A 19,586-nucleotide genomic window follows, 5' to 3' on the forward strand; every position below is an offset into this window, starting at 1 on the left:
ACATAAAAAAATTATGCTCAAGAAATTAAATTAAACAAAATTATTTATAATTAGACACTTTTTTGTTTACCTAAATCTTGTCCATGTGCTTTAGCATTGCCCATAAAATGTAAAAGCGAATAACCGGACCAGAGTTGAACAGTGTTCTTTGGACATGCTGGAATAATATCCGTTTGGGAATGATATGTAAAGAAATTACCTTGGTGTGGCGGTGGTTTTGTTGGCAGAGCATCACTACCAGGTGATCCGGGTCGACCTAAATGTTACAAAAATCATACCTAATAAATTAGCAAAGAGTGATGAACTAAATACAATTATATAACATATATAATTAACTTATATTATATAAATATAGGTATAAACTATAAGGTATAATATTGTTTTTCTGTAAGAATAATAACTTAAAATAAAATAAAATAATTAATACAATTTTATAAAATGATGGCATGCGTTACCAGTATATCCTCTCGGACCATATTTTCCCGGGTTTCCTTGTCTTCCCATTTGTCCTTTGAAACCTTTTAGACCTGCAATAACAAATTCAAATATAAATTATAATAATGTATGTAAATTAATGTATTTTCAGTCAAATATTTGATTGATAATTTTATATAAGGTATATGTAGATTTTAATACCATAACGATAAAAATATTATACCTTTTTTTCCTGGTAAGCCAGGGAAACCATCATCACCATTTTCTCCTTTTAAGCCATTACGTCCATTGTATTTGTTCTCACCAGGTTGTCCACGCAACCCTGTTTCATAAATATTTGATTTGAAAGCCTCAGTAGGTATTATAATATACAGTTTTTAAATATATATAATATATATTTATAAATTATTAAATGTTATCCTTTGTAAAAAATCTAATATCAGTGTTATTATTCATTTGAACTTGCCTGTCAACCCTGGATATCCATCTTCACCAGGCATTCCTCTAAGCTGAGTTTCATTATAAAATAGTGATTCTCCGATATCTCCTTTTTTGCCCTGTGGATAAGGAGAAACAATGTTTAGACAAAATATGATGTAATTATATGTGTATTGTGTACAAATTTTATATTTTAAAAATATCTGCAATATCAGCTGTATTATCTATTAAGTTAAAATAATCGTAAATAACCATAAGCCTTAGAATATACCAACTTACCTATGTAAACTCTTATATTAACACACTTACTTTAATACCAGGGATTCCCATAAATCCTGAATTTCCTGGTTGTCCTGGTATACCTTGTATTCCTTTTAAACCGGGAACACCTAAAATACATATATAACTCATCAATATATTTTAATTTTAAAATATTTGCAATATCATCTACAGTAGGATTATCTATTAACATACTATTATATTAATTTAATAAGCCATTAATCAACAAGTATATTTTTACAATTATAGAGTATTATGGACTAGTTTATTATTATTTTGAAGTATCACACTATATTTAAAGGTATTTGCTATTCCACTTAAATTTTATTTTTTAATTAAAATACAAATTTTTGACCAAATCACTCAATAGCAGTACCTAATTAATAGTAACTTTTTAGTTGTTACCCAGTGTTCGGATTAGATAAGTATTTTTTTATCTAGATAAAGATAAAGATAATGCAACTCAAATGTATCTAGATGGATATAAAAGATAACTTAACTCATATTTATCTAGATAAAGATAAAGATAAATACTTTTTTATCTAGATAAAAAAAAATACAATTTTTTTAAAATGGGTTTTAAATTTAGATATATTTTAGTTTGGCACTAGGAACATAATAATAATAATGATATAAATAAAAATAATTACATTATTTATAAACCATAAACTTGGTTTGAGAATCTGTATAATTATTTAAAATGTGTTTGTACAATTTCGTGATTTTTATCAATAAAAAATGTATCTAGATGAATTTATTTAGATTAGTAAAAAAATTATCTAAGATGAACGTTTAGATATCTTGTAACTATTTATCTAGATAAGAAAAAAGATGAACATATAATTATCTAGATAAGTCCGAACACTGTTGTTACCCATACATTTTACAAAATCACAATACTGCTCACAATAGGTAACCGTTATTTTGCTCTGGAAAAGCACTAAATCATTCATCATTTTTATGATTACTGTTTCAATTTAAACAATTTTGATTTATGTAAATATTATATAATGTGATAATTTGGTGTAAAGAAGGACAATTAAGGGAAACACAAAAAAAAAAAGAACTTTTAATAACCAATATGTCTAATAATATAAATAAACTTACATAACTAACAAAACATTAATAATAAATACCTGTCATCCCTTCAAACCCAGCTTCTCCAATTTCACCTTTTTCGCCTTGTAACCCAAATAATCCAGACGAACCAAACTCACCCTGTTCTCCCTTTTGGCTGTATAGGGAGGTAAAATATTATGTTGAATCGAAATAATTCGGCTTTATTAATTTTAAGTACCTACCTATATTTTGCAATACCGGGTTCACCTTTCCACCCTTTTAACCCTTGTCTGCCGGGTTCTCCATTTTTTCCTGGAACACCGTTAGCTCCAGGTTCACCTTGGACAGATTCGCCTGTGTATGAGATATACAATTTTTTTTATAGATTTCATAAATATAAATGAAATAAAACAAAATCATCGTAAATTTGTGTCATACAATAATATTTATAGTCAAAACAAGATTACAAACATAAGATTTTGTTGAAAAAATGTAAACAATTATAAACAGATTTTACTAATATAGGGATTATATTATTTTATTGTATACACTATTATATTATTTAAATAAATATTCAAACCTCTAGGACCAGATTTTCCTTTTTCTCCTTTTGGACTTATTCCACGTGGTCCAGCATATCCTGCGATCTGATAAAAAAAAACAATGAAAATGCACAATCAATTATTAGTCAAGTAATTAAAAAATGAATTTCAAATGAATATAAAATCCTTACAAATAAAAAAAAACTAATGATTTTAGCATAAAACTGAACTTATACCTATGTAATCAAATTCACAAGTAGAAAAAATAATAATATTCCTTAATAGTAAATTTCATTTTTTTTAAATTATATGTTTTAGTATTTTATGATTATAACGAGTAATATTTTTGGTTTATAGATAGATATTCATAATTGCAATTTTTTTGTTATATAATGATCAAAACAAACCCCGTCATTTCCGTATTCTCCAGGTGCTCCTTTTTGTCCATCAATTCCAGGGCTAAAATAAAATATATAGTAAATTCAATTTCACAACAATGTCAATAGTGTTGTAATTTATATAACTTGCCTTCCAGGAACTCCATCTATGCCACTTCTTCCTTTTTCACCATGTTCTGGGAAAGAGCCAGGGATACCTATGTAGAAATAAAATATTTAACTTAAATTATTTTAAATATTTCTTTTACCCTTAGCCGTTATTTTTCTTATGTACATGATATATTTTAATTATGAATTACAAATAATATTACGGTGTTAACATCTGTTAATCATTTTTTTATTATTCTAATAACATTTTCAATTGTTTTAGGTCACTTCAACGTTTTAAATTTAAATTCAATGATAACACATTATAAATTTTAAAAGAATTTTGATTGAAGAACGCGAGTGGCTTTATTTTTGAGAATAGCTTGTTATAATATTACATATTTACATAAGTGCCTATTTTTATTATTATTTGTTATTAATATTTCCTAAAGTCTGTAAGTTGAACTAATATTAGCCAAAAACTATGTATACAAGACGTTATACATCTGTACTGTAGAGTGGTCTCAAGTTCGATGTACAAATAGCTTTGAATTCGTCTAAAATCTAAATAGTTTGAATACTGCATACCATATAGATGATGATGATATAAATATTTGGAAAAAATGCCCAGCATCGTTTGAATTAATTTTCAAATTAAAAATAAAATTGATATTGTCAAAAAGTGGTGTTTAGTATTCCCAGATTCCCGCTGTCCTTATTTTTCCAATTATTTATAAAAGTACCATCAATTTACTTCTTTTTTCCACATCAAATTATTAACCTGATCAAGTTATCTACCAAAAACCACCCTAAATGTTGAATATTTAATCAAGAGATTGTCTGCTCAGAAACAAAAAAATAATTAAGAAGTAAAATATACTTCATGATCTATCTTAACATCACAATTTTATTATTACATTATTATAGAACGAAGTATACCTATAATTCTCGCTTAATTTAGAATATAAAATAATAATAAATTAAGCCAATAAAATAACCCTAGCAGTTGAGGCACAAAAAAAAAATAATAATAATAAATTAATAATCTAAGTTTAGAATAGTTTAAATAAATAGGTATGCTATATAAAATATGGATGTTTATGGTTTACCTATATTTTTTATGATTCATGACAATTGTTTAGTCTAATTTGATGATATTTTATATATCACATACCTGGTAGACCTTCAGGACCAGTGTCACCTTGTTCTCCTTTAATTCCATATATTCCTGTAAATCCAATGAGTCCAATTGATCCTTCATCCCCACTTACACCCTAAACAAGTAAGTATATTAGATGACACTTAAAAATATAACAGTACATAACTTATAAATTATAAGTTTATGATATTATGAAAATTACTATAAGAATAACAGTGTTTTTACAAAGTACTAGATATATTATGTACAGTATATTTTCGTAATTTAATCTAACAGAAAATAACATAATAATACTCCTGACTATCTTAAAACCAAAACAATAAGTATTGAACTGATATAGTAACACATAAATATATTGTAACTGTGTGTATGTAAATAAAAAGCATTCTAAGATTCTAAAGTTTAATATTGATTCTGGTCATTTTTTCTCATTTAAGTTAAAACGATAACTTTAGGTACACTCATTACACATTAGAATTCACCTTTATTTCTCAATTTATCCCCTATTCAATTATTTCATAATTTATGAGTAAGTATAACTAATACATTGAGTTAAAATTCATTAAAACTTACTTTTAATTATAAGTAATATTGAACTATGCAGTATACATGCATTTATTAACCATAGGTAATTTATTGGCATAATAACTATTGTGATTTACAATTATTAATACATCTGTAAATAATTGTTTATAAGCCAAACAATTAGGTAATGATTTTCCTATTTTTATAGTTACCCTAATAGTTAATACTTATATGAATTATTATATTTTTACTTTAGTTCCTTTAATTCCTTGTAATCCTGGTAAACCAGGTGGACCTGTAGAACCTCTTAAATGCATGTGACCTGAAGAAATACATAAATATAGAATGCATGCAATCTATAATGTTGCAATAGATCATTAATATCAGGTATACTACCTCGGTCTCCAGATTCTCCTTTTGTCCCAATAATAAATCCTTCATAGCCTGGATCTCCAGAAGGTCCTATAAAATGTAAAATGTAAAGAATTATTATAATATACGTTACAAGTTTCATATTGCAAAATATATATATATTATATACGATGTGGTTACATAATATAAATTATATATTTAAAGTAGTATGTATTATATGTTATAATAACCACAACAAATTAATTAATAAAGTTGGAAATAAAAGTATGTACCTAATTTATCGAAATTTTATAAAATATCTATAGGTGCAAAATATTTTATGTATAGTTGAATAAATAACCAATAGTTAATGATTTCAAGATTTTAAATACAACCAAAATGACAAAAATACTTATAATTGTACAAATTAATTTAAAAAAATTACCTTTGAATCCTTTTGAACCTTCAAAACCAATTGCACCTCTGTATCCTGGGTCCCCAGGTAATCCTATTTCAACAAATTTTAATATCTTAGTAATTATTGACATTTATTATAGTAATATAATATTGCTTATAATATATTTTATAATTCTATCATATATCACTATGATTTTCAACATATTAGTACCTGGTTTTGCGATTTCACCAGGCATGCCATCTAATCCACGTTGCCCTTTATTACCTGGTATACCAGGCATACCAGGTGATCCAGGTGGTCCCTTTATTCCTAGATAATTACAAAAACAATTAAATAAATAATATTTCATCAAGTGAAATAAAACGTAGCATAGTATTAAATTATTATGATTAAGGAATAGAAAATTGATTATAAAAATATGATTTTAAATCAGAATAATATTAGATAATATTACACATACTTATTTTACAAAATATTACTTAGGTGTGTATTTAAGCATGGGTGAGATCTACTGTTTAGTTTTTAAGTTTAAAGTGGTTGAAGGTAGCTCATTTATTTAATGATTAAGTACTAAAGTCTGACAAAATTACATCTACTTAATTAAAATTATTGAATTCCTAAGATTTGTGTTTATCAGCCTCTTTTATATGTTATTGTAATTTTTTTAATCTATTGATATTTAAATTATGTTAAAATGATGTTGAGGCGTAAATTTTGTCAGGTGTAAATTCATTTTTTGTAAGAACAATATAATATATTATTTTGCTGAATATGCAGCAGGTACAAATTGTCTATCAAATACTTCTTAAAAATGACCATGTTTAATCCATTAATATGTACCAACTATTACTGTTCAATCTTGATTCAGTAAAACGTAATTATTTTATTCATACAGAATACATAAATTATTTACTAAAGAAATTATTTAAAACAAAGTTAAGATTAATAATATAAATATAATGGTATGCCACATAAAATTAATATTCATAAATCATAATGAAGTTTGAAAAAAATGATTAATTAAAAATGATAATATATGAAAAAAATTAAAAAGAATAATAGATTAACTAATTTTTTTTTAAGAATTTCTAACATAGAATTATAAATTAATTTGTATTTAATAAAGGAATTTTTATTTATTTTTATTTATATCTATTTCATTTGAATTTACCTGATATGCCAGATCGTCCTTTTAATCCTGGGTAACCTTTTGGACCTTCGTCTCCAATAATACCTAAAAAATGTATTAAATAATTTAAATTTTCCTACTATGAACAATGTTGGTATACTTAAAATTATAATCTATGTATATCTATGTATCTTAACACTAGGTACCACATACAAACATAATAATATCAATTAATTTGTCTAACCACCAATCAGACAATATTTTTTATAAATATTTCAAAACATAGAAATATTAAGTTTAATACATATCTGACACACTTTAACTAAGCTTAAATAAAATAACAAATTCATAATTCCCTTTACTTATTAAAAGTTAAATTATATTTAATTAAAATAAGTATAACTATATTAATTTAATGATATATTATTAAAAAAATCTTACCTTTATCTCCCACCATACCTAGGTCTCCCATTAAACCCTAAAAAAAACCACACACAATTATTATAACAACACAAAAAAATTTTATTATTGATTTTGATACTTCACGCTGTGAAAAAAAATATTGCCAAAACAGAATTTGTAAAAACAAATTTTCGGCCGTTTTCGACGCAATGACGTCATAGGTACATTCGTTTTTCACCCGTAACTCAATAAATAATTTGTTTTTTTAAATTCTGTTTTCGCAATTTTTTTCACAGCGTAAAGTATCAAAACCAATAATACAATTTTTATTTTTTTTTTAGTTGTATATGCCTTTAACTATTAGAAAACATAAAACATCATATCATTTGTATTAAATTCAGGTAACTTGTTATTTTAATGAGTACCTAATGATTATTGACTAGGTACCTCTTATTATTTAATATTAATGTTGAAACATTTTTCATACAATTTAATAGGAACACTATTTCATTATTTAATAAGACTAAAAAAGTTTTTTTAGGCAGTTAATTTTTTTAATTACCTTTCGTCCTGATTGACCAGGTTTACCATCAATTCCAGGTTCTCCTTTCAAACCTACACGTATAAAAAATTTAATTATAAATATATAAACAAATGTATTACTGTAATAGTAATTTTTAATATTATATTTTATTGCTATTAAAATTATTTAATCATAAATATACCTTTTTCGCCGGCTAATCCAATTTCCGTTGTTCCGTTGTCACCTCGCATACCTTTTTGGCCGTCCAATCCACTATAACCTGTAGGACCAATGTCACCAACTCTTCCTATAAGTCATAAAAAAAATGCAATAAACACAAGAGTATCATAATAAAATATATTAAATCAACATTTATTTTTACCTGTGGCACCGGTTTCTCCTTGCGGACCACTAAACGAATAATCTCCCCTTATACCAGGAAGTCCAGGAAGTCCTTGGTTTCCTGTGAGTCCCTATTAAACAGATAAAACAATATTTTAGGTGAAAATATTATCTAAAATGTATTATCTAATAACTAGGGTTCGGATTTCAAGGCAATATAATCAACAAAAAAAGCATTTAAAATTTCAAAAAAAATTTATTAAAACATTAAATAGTTTGTATATTCTATATTAAACTAGTGTGTATTAAAAAAAAAAAAAACCACTACTATCTACTTAGATAAACTGTCTTCAGTAAAACGTTGACAGTTTGCACTTAAAATAATTTTGTTCATAGAAAATTATCTTTCAACGTTCACGGAAGTTATTGGGGCGGACACTGATGAACAATTTTGAACCTATAGTATCTACGCATTATGAACATAATATTTTAATCTATAGATTGGTAGTATGGGTACTTTTATAAACGTTAAATTAACTGGAAATACCAAATACTCGATAAAGTAATTGGCAATCGGATATCAATAAATATTGCCAATAATAAAACCCGTTAAAATTAATTAACAGACAACAATTCACAGTCTTCAGAAAATCTTATCGATTTGTACCGTTGATACGTATGTTGTGTATAAAACTATCAAATCAATTGAAAATTAAAAACAATAAAGGCACAGTAAGTGAAAAGTGAAAATAGCAATAAGTGAAATAGGCAAAAAGGCATTTATAAGTAAAAAAAGGCAAAAAAAAACTATGTTCATCAACTTACATATTAAATGACACACATTTTTATATAAAATTTATTTCTCTATTATTATTAAAAATAAGGCTTTTGCCTTCAAATCAAAATCTTACAAATTACCTAAAAATCCCTAACAAAATTATTTTTCTTTTCATTACACAATATAATATATTGTACAGAGTGTAACAGAAATCAATGACATACGTAATTAACTACCTATGTAATAGGTATCAACCGAATTTGTATTCCAATACATTTTTTAAATTAAATTATAAATATTATTAGTTGTAATATTAATAAGAACAAAAGTTATTATATAGTTAGTTAATTTTTCAATTATTTTTGTATGCCCTGGAAGTATAACTTAGAATTGTGTAAGTATGTAATTAATATAATATGGAATACCTATCATCAATAATGTAGTCTGTACAGTGTATTTTATGATGTTTACCCACATTAATAATTACATTTTTAACAGATATTTTCAAATACAAGAATCACACATTTTAATACACAATACATTAAAATAGAATATTAATGCTACAAATATTTAGTTTGATTTTGTAGTGTGTGAATTACTAGCTCAAATCAAAATACTGTTTTTGGTACAAATTTAAAAATTTTAGTGATTTAATTATTCATTTCCAATAATTTATTCATTCATTAACTATATTCTATCAGCTATTACTTAAGTATAATTTTTGTAAATAATTTGTTTTGAGTAATCCCATAATTCTAAATCTGTCTATCTATTATCTAATGTAAATTAATAATTTAACTTTCAAATTATTAGAAAATTTAGGATTACTAATTTGTTGTTATAATTTAAACAGTAACAATACCTTTTCACCTAGTTGTCCTCTTAACCCAGGTGCACCTTCCATCCCAAAATCTCCACGGCCTATAAATTTTTTAAATTATATCATACAATTTAAGTATTATTAATATCAAAATATTGATGTATAACGTGCTTATTTTCCAAATGTGAATCTATACATACTTCCTTTTTCACCAATTTGACCGAAAATACCCTGTCTTCCATCATAACCCTTAAGTCCTAAAATTTAAAAACAAATAATTAGGTATAGTGTTTATTTTTAACTAAAATAAAATATAAATACAATTTAATATTTAGATAAAAACATTAAATTTTTTCCAATGTCTTAAAAACCAGCAAATACATTTTAAATTATATTTTTATTTATTATGTTTATGTACCTGGAACTCCATTTTCCCCAGTATCACCAGTTGGACCAGAATCACCTTGAAACAGTTAAAATGAACATTAAAATATTCTATGAATTTTTTTTGTGTTATCCTTTCTTACATCATAGTATACAGATATTACTATTTTAATTATTATAATTATATTGTGTTAAATTTATAAAAAAAAATTAAGAAGATTGGTATAATTTATATAATACTCTAGACACTAGTAAATCATTTTCATTAATCATTATTGTTAAACAATTATAGATGAACACTGATTTTAATACATGTTATTGATTTTGAGTTTATACTATTTCAGAAATTGGGTAATATTGTATTAATTTATAGCACTTCAAATTTTCAATAGTATAAAGTATATAATAATTAGGTAGGTACCTATTATAATCTAGTTATGAATTTAAAAATCGTTTAAAATATTGTTAATACCTACACAAGTATACACATTAAATTACACCGCATTTTAAAAGGTATATTTATTATGATTATTGAATCTTTAACATCAAGAATAATTTTGGCATTCGTTTAGCGTGTGGCCTACTGGGACCACTGAAGTCTACTGTAATTTTAAAAAATAAACCATGGTAAAAATATATTAATTCCTACTATCCAAAGATAAGTTTTGCCAGAGACTACAGACTAACTAATACCTATTACAGTATTTGATGAATGGAAACCATACCACAGTCAGGCTATATTAATTTAACTGTCAATCATTCAGAACATTTTTTTTTAGAAAATATAAAAATGTTTATTTATAGTTAAAAAATAAATATAATATTTATAATTTTTATTTGTTCAGTATCCATATACTTATTATACATTTGAATTATTTTTGTTTAGGTGCCTGTCACTTTGTTTTATCGGATCCGATTGAGACGAACGTTCCACCTAACTGCATCATGTATTCCAGTAGATCAAACACTAAACGTATGCGTAACGTTGAATTTTACCGATTATTTGTATGGAACTTCTATTATAATACATTGAGATTTTTTTGTTTTCATATTTTACAAGTACAAGGTGCATGGCCTTGGGAATCAAATAATAACTGATAAATTATTGAAACATTTAAAACATAATTATATTATTATTTGTAATTTTGTATCTACTCATAAGATATAACACATTTTTTGTAATTATATTCTTGGTTCATAAAAATTATAAGCACAAACTAAAACTTGTTTTATATTAATTAAGCATAGTATGGATACCTAGTTTTCCCATTTGGCCATTTCTTCCTTGTTTACCTTCTGGACCTCTGTCACCATCAATTCCTCTGAGTCCTGTAAATGCAAAAAGAATAAATTGTTTAAAATAATACATTTACCATAAAATACCTTTGATTTATTATCAAGATATACTTTTATGTTACTCGATTGAGTTACATTTCATTTGAATATGTCAATTATAATGAACATTATTAAAATAGAGAAAGTAATGCACTACAATTATTGGCAATAATATAACAAATTTCAATGAAGTTTCCGTCACGGCGGCACTGATGCTTACTTTCTAATATTTATGGTATTAAAAATGTTGTGCTAAAATATATACATAATATAGTTAATACCTATTTTACTACATATAGTAAATTACTTAATTACTAAATTACTTAAATTATTAAATTACTATATGATTAAGTATTGCAATAGTTAAACTAATGTTAAACCACAAAATTTGGACAGTAAAATCAATGGGATAAGCATAACCGAAATTTAAACTATGATTGTAAAAGTATGGCTAAATTTATGTTAATAGTTAGTTTATCATTTAATATTTAGGTTGATCTTTGGCTTTTGGGTCATTTTTTCAGTTTTCTTCTCCAGACACAAAAGCCAGAGATCAACCAATATTTAATATAATTTTTTTTTTTATAAAACAAAATTAAATGTTAACATGAAAGGCTAGTAACCTTATTTATGCGCCTTCATTTCTAATCATTCATCATTATGACGAATACAATAAATATTTTATATTATAAAACCATTTTATACAACCATTTTTAATTGGTTCAATTCAATAAATCAAAAATTAAATTGATAAAACACAATAATTAAACTTTTGGATAACTTTATTGTAAATAGATAATATTAGAAAATAAAATTTATTTAACGTATTTGGGATAGATATAGAACATAATATATGAAAGATACAAGGGAGTTAAAATGCCTAAAAATAGCAACAATAAAATTATCAGTCAAATCAACATATAGTTAGCGATCTAGGGTTAACTATGTTGAAATAATTTCATTGTTTACTTACCTACTAATCCCCATTCTCCTTTTAAGCCTTTAGTTCCATTGAAACCAGGTTCACCGTCAATTCCTAAATATAACAATCTATATATATTAATATTCAAGAATTGAAATAATATGTCAACTATATTTGTATACCTTTTGGGCCAACTGAGCCAAAACCAATTGATAAACCAGCTAATCCTGGTGCTCCAGGTAATCCAATAGGTCCTCTAATTGATATTCCTCGTTCACCTTTTGTACCCTAGATTTATTACAGGATTAATTAATTTATATCGTACATTATTATAACATTTACACCCGCATTCATACTTAAGTAAACTTATCACTTAAAATGTACAAATAGAAACTAAAAGAAACGTGTAGATTTAGTTTACATTGATAAGTAAAGTTTAAATGTTTAAACCTATAAAATTCATATTTTATTGAATAATTTGTTTTCAAATGTACTATTTATGAACATTTTGGTGCTAGTTTAATTAAACTTTTATTTTGAACCATATAATATTATGGACAGCTAGATTACCGGTCTTCCAGCTAGGCCTATAATACCAGGACTGCCTTTTTGACCCTTTGGACCAAATTCTGCATCTAAACCAGGATAACCTCTATTGCCACCAATTCTGTAAATAATTTAAAAAGTATAAGTAGTAATTAACTTTAAAAAAAATAAGATAAACAATATAATAATTTATAGTGTCGAAGTATTTATACAAATTTCAATTTGTTTTAAACAAAATAAAATAGATGTAGGTAGATTATAATATTGGATTTTTAAAACTATAATTTAGAATGTGATACACATTAATTTTAATATTTTCATTAAATTGTACACCAAGAACATATTTTTGAGTGCGTCAAAAGATATTTACTGAGTTTTACAGTTTTTCTAATAATTTACATATATTTTTACTATTTATATTTCATACCCTTCTTCTCCAGGTTCGCCTTTTTCTCCTTTAATACCATTATCTCCAAATTCCCCAACCAATATGCTCTGACCTGGCTCTCCGCGATCTCCTTTTTGAGTAGGTGGACCCTATAAGTTTATTTTTTATAACTTTTTTTTGGTAACAACTATTTTTATGATTTTTTTCTAATCCAACCAATCGATTAGATTTAATCAACTAAATATAAAAGCAGTATAAATATATATATAAAAATCATACTGGTAATCCAACAGGACCGGGTTTTCCTGGAAGTCCTTTTTCTCCTTTTAATCCTTGATCGCCCATAGCACCAGGATATCCTACAAATTTCATAGTTTTTAGATAAAATATTTGAATCTTTATGAAAAGTTCTTTAACAAATTTTAAAATATTTAGAACATGTAATTGTTGAGAACATGGAATTTTAGAATATAACTAGGGTTGGCATGGAATTCTTAGTGAAACAATAAAAAACCACACTCATTAAAGTACATAATTATTATTCTCAATGATTTTTTATCAACTAAGAATAAGCGATGCAATGTTATGGTACTAATAAAAAATTTAGAATTATGCCAATTTTAAAACTGTAAACAATATTATACACAAGAGAAAAGTACTTCTGTGAAATTATGATGTAATGCAATTTTAAGGTAAAAAAGGCAAAATAATTTCTGTAAAAAATGACAAGTGTAATATAAGCACACCAAAATATTATATAAATCTATGTAAACTACAAATTACAATATAGCCATAATATGGTTAAGGTTCAAATTTAAATAGCAAATGAACTAGACAAAATGAATGATGAAATATAGGAATATTTAAACATCAAACAATTATTTTCTTATCAATTATTTGTTTGTTTATTTTTTGTCATACCTATTTGTTTAGACTTAAATTTCTTTGACATAAATTTATTATATTTATGAGTGTTATAATTTATGTTTGAAATATTTATTTGTATTCTTAGTAAGTTAATAGTCTTATTTTATTTTAATTTGTTACCAGTGCCTAGTAGACGTGGAGTAGCTTATCTTTATGGGGCCATTGCATTTTCATAGAGTTATTTAAGTATGTAATACTATGTACTAATACAAACAGTTTTATCATAAGTTGTAAGTTATTAGAGTATTTGAGAATTAAGTAAAACAATAGGTATACAAAAAGAAAACTACAGCTAGCCTAGAGTAAAACTGGTACAGTTGTTTAATATTCATTTTAATACCTTTTAACCCTGGAGGACCATCAGTAACTATACCAGGAGGACCAGCTGCGCCAGAAAATCCAACAAAACCTTCAAAAATAAAAACATTAATATGAAATAATTTATTTTATAGTGTTATGTGATTTTAATACCTTGGTCTCCTTCTACTCCCTTTTGTCCTTTAAATCCATGTTGACCTTAAAATAGAAATTTGAGTTGTAATTATAAAATGTTACATCATATTGTATATTATATATCATACCTTTTTCACCCGGTATGCCTTTAATGCCTCTTTCTCCTATATTAGTAGCGGTATATTGACTGCTATCGCCAGGTTCACCAACTGCACCTGCATTACCTTGTTCACCTTTAGTACCAGTAATACCAGGATACCTGTAACATATTAGTCATAGGAGATTTATAAGTAAAATTGGAAATTGAAGACATCATAATGCTTAATAAACAATATATTTTTAATAATTATTTATTTGTAATAATGATTTTTTTTTATGTATAACATACCCTTCGTTTCCTTTTAAATATTCAGGATTTAATTCATCAGCGGAGTCTCCTTTAAATCCAGTCCTACCATGCTCCCCAGGACGTCCATCGGTACCTGGTAATCCTGAATCTCCATAATGTCCCTATTTACGCGTAATCAATATTGAAGTATATGAATAATTTTCATATTAGTTTTTATTTTTTTTTTTTTTTATGAAGTATACAAAATGTTGACTTACCTTCATTCCTCTTCTACCCATACGACCAGGTAATCCAGATAATCCAGGTAGTCTGTAAAATATTAAAAATAATTAAATGATATTAAAAGATTAGGGTATTATAAATAAACCTGATTCAAATCTATATCGCAGCGTTTCTTAAACTGTGTTCCACGGAACCTTGGAGTTCAACAGAGATCACTTCAGGGTTCCGCAAAACTCTCATTAAAATAAAACATAGAAGTCCTGTTCGTTTATTATTTTAAATATTTTTTGAATTAAATACAGTATACACATTATTATTACATGAAATTACAATAATTTTTATTGCAAATAATCCTTACATAAAACTATGGTAAAAATGACTAAAGTAGGGATTCTAATTGTCGAACTGCAATAACTTATTGTTAAAAGCTAACTAAAAAAATCTAAAAAGCTGAAAAAAAGTAGGAGTTCTACGATAAAAGTGGGCATAAAAAAGGGTTCGAGAGATAAAAAAGTTGAAGAAACGCTGCTATATCAATATACATTTCATATTATTATTAATATTACTATATGATATTGTTAATTTAATAAAAATGCACATAAATACCCTATTGAACCCATATCGCCTTCTCTTCCAGGGAACCCCTTTGCACCTTTTTCACCTGGTATTAATGTTTGTTTAAAACCATCATAAATAAGTGTTCCTCTCTCTCCTGGCATTCCAGGGTATCCAGCCAGTCCTAACAAAAAACTTTAATTCAATAAAATTCTCTAAAAAAAAAATATTATTTTGCGTATTGATTATGATCTATGATATAATACAAACCTGTTGAGCCAGGTCTTCCAGATGATCCTTTATAACCTATAAATATGAATAATTCCAAATTGAATAAATATAATATTATTGTGACTTAGAGATATCCAAAATATAATAACAAAGTATATATTTTTTTTTTTGCGTATGTCGCTATGTCCGGGAATAGTCCAGAAGGCCTAGTTCGGACGCTTATTTGGCAGAATTTCTAATTGGGCACCTATAGGTTCATGCAATGCCCACTTGCGGGATGACGGTCTTGCCGTCTAAACAGTTGCCTGCCCAGAGAGCGATGCTGCCTGTGGTCGGTATTCAAACCGGTGACAGTGCGCATTAGAACCGACGCCGTAGTCCACTCGGCCACTCCGTCCCCCAACAAAGTATTAGATACAAATTATTTAGAACTAGGTATGGTTGACATTAATTTTACCTGGTAATCCAGGTGCACCCATCTTTCCTTTAGTTCCTCGTATTCCATTCAAACCAGCAAATCCTATAACATTTTGTATGAATTAAACATTAGTAATCAGTTGTATGACAATAAATGAAATAATGATGAACAGGTTAATCCAGGGCATGAAACCACTTATGAAAAATTCGGTTACCGGGTTACTTAAAAACCGGTAACCGGTTTCAAGCACTGGTTTAATCTCAACCATACTCGCTACAGAATAGATCTGAGTTATTGCTAAACAACATAGGTAGGTAATTCATCATTCTTATAATTTTATGTCATAGTGATATAAGAAAATATATTTATAAATATTTTTACCAGGAGCTCCTGGTGCACCATTTTGTCCATCAACTCCAACATCCCCTTTTGGTCCATCAATACCTAGAAATAAAAATAATGATGAGTTATAATAATATAAACATAATAATTTTTTGACATAACAAGTTATATACCTATTATAATTTATTTATTTGAAATTTGAAATATTTTTTTACAGTAAACTCACTTACATATTATCTTATAATAATTACAATATTTTAAGACTTCAGTAAACAAATATAAATCAAGACATTGAAATTATATTATACAAGATGTTTAGTAATAATTAAACAGATAATAGTAGTATTTAACCTGGATTGCAGTAGCCACAATCATCTCCCCGAAGTCCTTTTGATCCATTTCTACCAGGAAGTCCTGTAAACAAGTGTGTTTTAGTATGGTGTTTTTATATTAATTATTGAAATATAATTAGAAAATAGTAAGACTAACATAATATAGTATGTTTTAATAAATTCTTACCAGGAAATCCAGGCACTCCAGGTATACCAGAAAATCCTGGGATACCAGGAGCTCCACGTGGACCAACAATTCGTTCTCCCGGTCGTGTTGCAGGGAAACCTTTTGTTCCTAAAAATAGAATGTATAATCTTAAAACACAATTATATTTTCATACCCTCTCTCTCTCTACTTACTAAAATTAAAATATTTGACTTAAACAATACTAGCCTAATATTTGTCTAATAAACAATTTAAAAATAACTAATTAAATAAAAATTATTACACAAAAATAGTTAACTGTATTAGGTATATCATACAAAATGTTGAATTACTATTAGTTGAGTATATCGTTCAATAAGTATATACATTAAATTGATTAGGTGCAGTACTATTGAGTTTTAAGTTTACTTATACATAACATATATGCATAAACACAATTTTTCAAACCTTTAAATCCTTGATCACCCTGGTCTCCTTTAGGACCTTCAGAACCATCACGACCTAAAAAAATGTAGTATATTAATTAGTATCATATTATAAAACAAGTAGGTAAAGTTTGTTATCAATTTGTTCTTCATTAAAACTACTGATATTTCAATAATATAACAATATTTTCGTATGTACTCATAATAAATTATAATATTCACCTAAGCGACCATCTTCACCCGGGGGTCCAAACACAGTTACGCCATGAATTCCTTTTTCGCCAATTGGACCAATAGGTCCAGGAACTCCTAGAGGTCCTTGTTCTCCTCGTGGTCCAGCCAACCCTTTATTAACAAATTAAAATTGTATCAACATAAATATATACTTATTGGTATATAGTATTATTTAACCTACATTTTACTTATAAAATGTAGATGCCAAAAATTCATTTTTTTAAAGGTTTCATATAGGACATTTTGAGAAATATTTAAAATTCTAAATTTAATATTTAAATACTATTTTATAAATGTTTATCATTGTTGGTAAACGAAACAAAATAACAGGTTACTGTCATGAAATTACTGTGTAACGTGTTATGTAATTTTGTTAGAATTATTTCGATGAAATGAAATGATAAGTGATTCCTATAATATAATCCATTCCCTACTGTTTCGATTTTTTTTTTGAGTTCAAAGGGTATACAAATATGTATAAATATTTAATTTTAAATCATCAAAATTCAGTTTTCAATGATTTAAGCCATATGTCTACTTCCACTGTAGATCAGAAGAAAAATTAATTCAATGAATTATATTTTATTTATCTACACAGAAAGTTTTATATGAATAGAACACCTAAAGTAGTTACTAATGTTTTTATACATAAAAAATATATATATTTTAATATTAATTAGTTAAAATCGTCATGCCATATTCGTCGCCCATGACTGAAATAGCTCACTTCCCGCCCTTGTCACACAATATACTATTAAACACAGAAATCAATTATTACGTAGGTAATGATTTTTGTGATAGATTTCTGTTTTTAAGAATTCAAATATTCATTTAAATACAGTTTAATCGTTGGTAAGAATTGGTAAATCTTAAAACCACTCGATTATCTCAGTGTATGCATATGTGATGTTTAGATAAATCTTCTATTATTTTGTTCTATAATTATTTACTAATTAATGTATAAGTATGACTATAGTTGGATAAAATATAGTATTTATTTGTAGTGGTCAAAAATGTGATGTTAAAAACAAAAAAAAACATTACTGATTTCCTACCTGCCTAATATTTTATTATGCATACATTGACTTTTTATTGAGCTTTTAATGCTTTATTTCTATTTTTACTAGACCTAATTAGCCAAAGTCATAAACCTAATATAATCAATAAATATATATATTTATATATAATATATTATACATAACTTTACCTTCAATTCCTTGTTCTCCTTTCATAGATAATCCTTTTGGCCCTCTTGCTCCAGGAATACCTATACATTATAATAGATAATTCATAACTAGTTTGTCAGTATATTCAATGTTATGAATTATTTTAAAAATAATTACCTGGGGGCCCTGGTTCACCAGGTGGTCCCAAAATTCCTTGTTGACCAATCTGAAATTATATAATACTATAAATTATAAATTACCAAAAATATTGAGTTATTAAAATTATAACTAACCCTTCCAGGTAATCCATCTTCTCCTCTGGGACCCTCAGGACCTAAATAGTTACATTGGTTTGTTAAATTATTTTAAGATTGTTAAATAAATATAATATAATATAATATCATACCAAATTTAAAATTAAGTAATTTTATTTATGGAAGGATTATATTATGTAACATAATAATTTATCACTTATTATGTAATATAATATTTATATGTTCTACAAA

The 19,586-nt window shown here is 26.1% G+C and overlaps 1 protein-coding gene across 1 annotated transcript in view; it reads right to left on the bottom strand.

Annotated features, from left to right (window-relative positions):
* LOC132949107 (collagen alpha-5(IV) chain-like) overlaps window positions 1–19,586 on the bottom strand; it is a 53,904-nt gene that overhangs the window by 1,672 nt on the left and 32,646 nt on the right. Inside the window, 45 exon segments of the mRNA XM_061019890.1 lie at window positions 71–256; window positions 456–527; window positions 659–757; window positions 902–992; window positions 1,183–1,262; window positions 2,289–2,386; window positions 2,454–2,565; window positions 2,792–2,858; window positions 3,161–3,212; window positions 3,282–3,348; window positions 4,413–4,512; window positions 5,174–5,244; window positions 5,319–5,384; window positions 5,719–5,781; window positions 5,902–6,000; window positions 6,863–6,925; window positions 7,262–7,298; window positions 7,785–7,837; window positions 7,948–8,052; window positions 8,128–8,218; window positions 9,728–9,786; window positions 9,886–9,942; window positions 10,104–10,148; window positions 11,327–11,398; window positions 12,378–12,440; window positions 12,509–12,614; window positions 12,897–12,993; window positions 13,300–13,409; window positions 13,540–13,619; window positions 14,528–14,596; window positions 14,659–14,703; window positions 14,769–14,899; window positions 15,029–15,150; window positions 15,247–15,298; window positions 15,818–15,950; window positions 16,037–16,072; window positions 16,455–16,517; window positions 16,797–16,859; window positions 17,109–17,171; window positions 17,277–17,384; window positions 17,703–17,756; window positions 17,903–18,025; window positions 19,122–19,181; window positions 19,258–19,306; window positions 19,374–19,414. Of these exon segments, the coding sequence (XP_060875873.1) occupies window positions 71–256; window positions 456–527; window positions 659–757; window positions 902–992; window positions 1,183–1,262; window positions 2,289–2,386; window positions 2,454–2,565; window positions 2,792–2,858; window positions 3,161–3,212; window positions 3,282–3,348; window positions 4,413–4,512; window positions 5,174–5,244; window positions 5,319–5,384; window positions 5,719–5,781; window positions 5,902–6,000; window positions 6,863–6,925; window positions 7,262–7,298; window positions 7,785–7,837; window positions 7,948–8,052; window positions 8,128–8,218; window positions 9,728–9,786; window positions 9,886–9,942; window positions 10,104–10,148; window positions 11,327–11,398; window positions 12,378–12,440; window positions 12,509–12,614; window positions 12,897–12,993; window positions 13,300–13,409; window positions 13,540–13,619; window positions 14,528–14,596; window positions 14,659–14,703; window positions 14,769–14,899; window positions 15,029–15,150; window positions 15,247–15,298; window positions 15,818–15,950; window positions 16,037–16,072; window positions 16,455–16,517; window positions 16,797–16,859; window positions 17,109–17,171; window positions 17,277–17,384; window positions 17,703–17,756; window positions 17,903–18,025; window positions 19,122–19,181; window positions 19,258–19,306; window positions 19,374–19,414 (3,573 nt within the window).

The sequence above is a fragment of the Metopolophium dirhodum genome, chromosome 1 (assembly GCF_019925205.1).
Source record: "Metopolophium dirhodum isolate CAU chromosome 1, ASM1992520v1, whole genome shotgun sequence".
Lineage (NCBI taxonomy): Eukaryota > Metazoa > Arthropoda > Insecta > Hemiptera > Aphididae > Metopolophium > Metopolophium dirhodum.